Source organism: Pinus tabuliformis, chromosome 8 (assembly GCF_031772625.1).
Source record: "Pinus tabuliformis cultivar Carrire ecotype Pingquan chromosome 8, CPIR1, whole genome shotgun sequence".
Taxonomy (NCBI): domain Eukaryota; kingdom Viridiplantae; phylum Streptophyta; class Pinopsida; order Pinales; family Pinaceae; genus Pinus; species Pinus tabuliformis.
This window is the reverse complement of record NC_142294.1, coordinates 334042542-334045823: the sequence shown is the minus strand read 5'-3', so window position 1 is coordinate 334045823 and position 3282 is coordinate 334042542. Positions and strand designations below refer to the sequence as shown.

General features: G+C 39.1%; 1 protein-coding gene across 1 annotated transcript; it reads right to left on the bottom strand.

Moving 5' to 3' along the window:
* Positions 1 to 1330: 1330 nt before the first annotated feature.
* On the bottom strand, positions 1331 to 3070 carry LOC149235492 (putative pectinesterase 11). The gene is made up of 5 exons (XM_089368561.1): positions 2760 to 3070; positions 2191 to 2362; positions 1916 to 2104; positions 1585 to 1820; positions 1331 to 1478 (listed from the first exon to the last, which is right to left on the bottom strand). Exons 1-5 carry the CDS (start codon positions 3068 to 3070, stop codon positions 1331 to 1333), a joined length of 1056 nt encoding a protein of 351 aa, XP_089224687.1.
* Between the last annotated feature and the right edge of the window lie 212 nt (positions 3071 to 3282).

Here is a 3282-nt window from a genome sequence, read left to right as displayed (position 1 = left end):
ACCAAGCAGTGTGGTTAAAAAGATTGATAAGTCACCATGAGCCTGAAAAGAAGTGGCCGACCCATATTTTCTATAATAACAAGTCAACTATTGTCATTTCCAAAAATCATGTGTTTCACCACAAAAGTAAACGCATTGATGCTAGATATCACTTCACTATTCGTGAGCTTGTGAATAATGGGGATATATCTCTTCAATTTTGTAGATCTTAAGATCATCTAGCATATATTTTCACCAACCCATGGGGAAGAAAACATTGTTGAGTTTCAAAAACAACATTTAAACTCTACTGAAACACTTAAGTTTGAGTCCCAACGAATTTTAGATAACTAAAATTTCTAGAATTAGTCAACTCATGTTATAATCTCCCATTGCTGGAAATAATAAATTATAACTTGAAAAAAGATTTGCCTCCTAGTTTTTGCGTTACCTTTCTCTTTCAAATAATCCATTAAAATTACAAATTGTAATAGCACTATTAAAACATAAAATTATCGTGAATAAGATTAACAAGTGAATAACCACCGCTATTAAGGTATCAAGATATCAAGAGTATGAAATGCCTCGAAAAATTATTGTGAATAAGATGAACAATAACCACCTGTATGAAGGTATCAAGAGTATGAAATGCCTCGAAGATTTATTAAAAGTCACAAAATTGTAGTAGTACTATTTAAATATAAAATTATTATGAATAAGAAGAAAAAGTGAACAATCACACTATGAAGGTACCACGAGTGACGAAAGCTCGCTGACAGACCGAATCACAAGGTGCAGAAAGGTCTCCATCTCAGTTTTAGGATTTAGCTTTGCCTCGTCATCATTGTGATGGATTAAATGTATTGTTTAAAAGATATACCATATCACGGAAAATAGCAAACCATATGATCCGGCCGTTGCTTTTTTGCTCACAACATACATGCTAGACGCTATTTCACTTAGTATAACTCTTGACTCGTTATTAAGGCAGTGAGTCACAATTCAAAAGCGTATGAGTCGACGAACGCCCAAGCATTCAGCAAACACGTCGAGTTGAGAAATTGAAGTCTCTGAAATAAGGTTTATTCCGAATTCACAAAATGAGGGAAATGGATTCGCATTCTTCTCCGGCGTGTACCTATACATTTCAATTTAACGCCGAGATAAACGATTGAAGGAATTCTACAAAGACATTGACTGATGGGCCAGTTTCGCCTTGGCAGTCTTTGATCACATGAGTCAACTTCTCATTCCTGAACAATCCAGGTGTTGTGAAAAAAAGAGAGAATTGTAGGATGATATTTCAGCCACTTCGTGGAGCCAAATTGATAGTTCTCTCAACGCTATAACTTTAATTTCTGATCCAATTCTTCCCATCAATGAAACTCATGCTCAAAAACGGTGCAGCCTCCACGTCACTTAGTTCACGCGACCATGAAACTCTTCCTGTATTAGTTGCACCAGGTCCAGAACATTTGTACAGTCCATAAACCACAGTCCTGTATATAGACAATTAAAAACAATTACATTATTACGACAGGATTCTTGTAGTTCACTCATAGAAGTGTGCATTTCATTTGCTGAGATGTGACAGCAGTAGCTTACGATTCTCTGGTGGGATCGTTCCAATTATCCCATCCCTCTGGGAAGATAATGTCGGCAATGTAAGTGAAAGCAAACACTACTCTCGAGTAACGTCCCCATGCCCTGCCGAGGTACATTAACCCACCCCCTGTAATCTTGCAATTTAGAAAGGTGTAGCCCGTGTTTTCACCCGGAGTGGATCTCCTCTGAGCAGTAATTGCGCCATTTAACTCAGGGATCGTATGCAGATGGCATCTCTGCGAATAAGCAACCACCAGGATTGTTTATCAGCTGTGAACTGTGTGACAGAAAATACAATGAAATCGAGAGATATTATTTATATGTAGTTTACCTCGTAGAGAGATTGTCCATCACCGCATATGAAATCGGCTGCACCTTCAATGAAACAGTTACTAAAGTAATGTTTCCCGCTCTCATCCAGTACAGTGTCTTGGTAACCAAGAAGGTAACATCCGTAAAATGAACAGCGATCTCCGGAAATCCTCAGCGCCACAGCTTGATCGCCCGGACCATATGAATTCTGCGCCACAGCTCTATACTTTTCAATAATCTCAACTTTCATTACTATGGCATCACAAATTAAATTGTGACTTAATAACCAAATACCTGGATTGTAATATATCTAGCCGTGAAATCTGAAGCGAACACGGACACCGTTGCGCAGTAATATGTACCCCCACTCGATTTAGCATTATCATTCCATGTGATGACGGTGTTGTTAGCGCCGGAGCCACTCAGAATTATGAATGGTTTCTCTGCAGGAATCGTGACCTTCTCCCTGTTCACATTAAGGCACTCACATTTAAGTTTCGCATCCTAAAAACCTCTTCTCCGCACATAATCTAATCTATAACTATAATATTCTATCATGATTATATTGATCTTCGGAAAAAGTTTGATGACAAATAGTTTTTCAAAATTGGTTCGGAATCTATCCACCAAAAGAAGTGAAATTCCTTCTTGTCTTTCAATACATGAGCCAAAGGTCGAATAAGCCCATTTTCTATACACGAGTTTCTGAATTGATCATATGCATAAAACGGAGATAGAATGGAGCTAATGCCCAAATGACTGCTGCGAAGTCTATGCTGCATATGCGTATCCGCTCTCTGATAGATTTATGATGTTCGAGACGAATCATTTAATGAAACCAAGCGGCTTCATTTGTTACTCACTTGTAAGTACCGGGCTTGACAAGAATTAAGATCAACTTCGTATTGTTGGCTGGAACTGCATTGATGGCGTCCTGAACTGTTGTAAAATCGCTGTTGGCCTTCTCCTTGGCTACGACTATAACTCTGGTCGCTACATCATTCAATTTTCGAGACGATCGGCTATTTAACTCGATCAAATTCTTCTCTCCACGACTGTCGTCCATAGCATGGCCTTCAGATATCGTACCGACACAGTGGGTAGGTTGTAGAAAAGAGAGACGGAGCGACGCAAGAAACAAAACGATAACAGATATTCTGTTACAGTTAGCCATCATGGATCGTATAGCGACCTCACCAGGCAGAGGTTGCTTTCTAATGAATCGCTTAACACGTGAACAAGGCCGGCTGTGAGTTATAAAACCTGACTGCTGTCACACCATTTGAGGTTTCCTTTGTTTTAAAGCAACGGCCTAGCTTCTGCATTTAAATTGCTAATGAATAGCGTGGCCAACAATCTTCTTGTTGAGTACCATCACTCCATCTG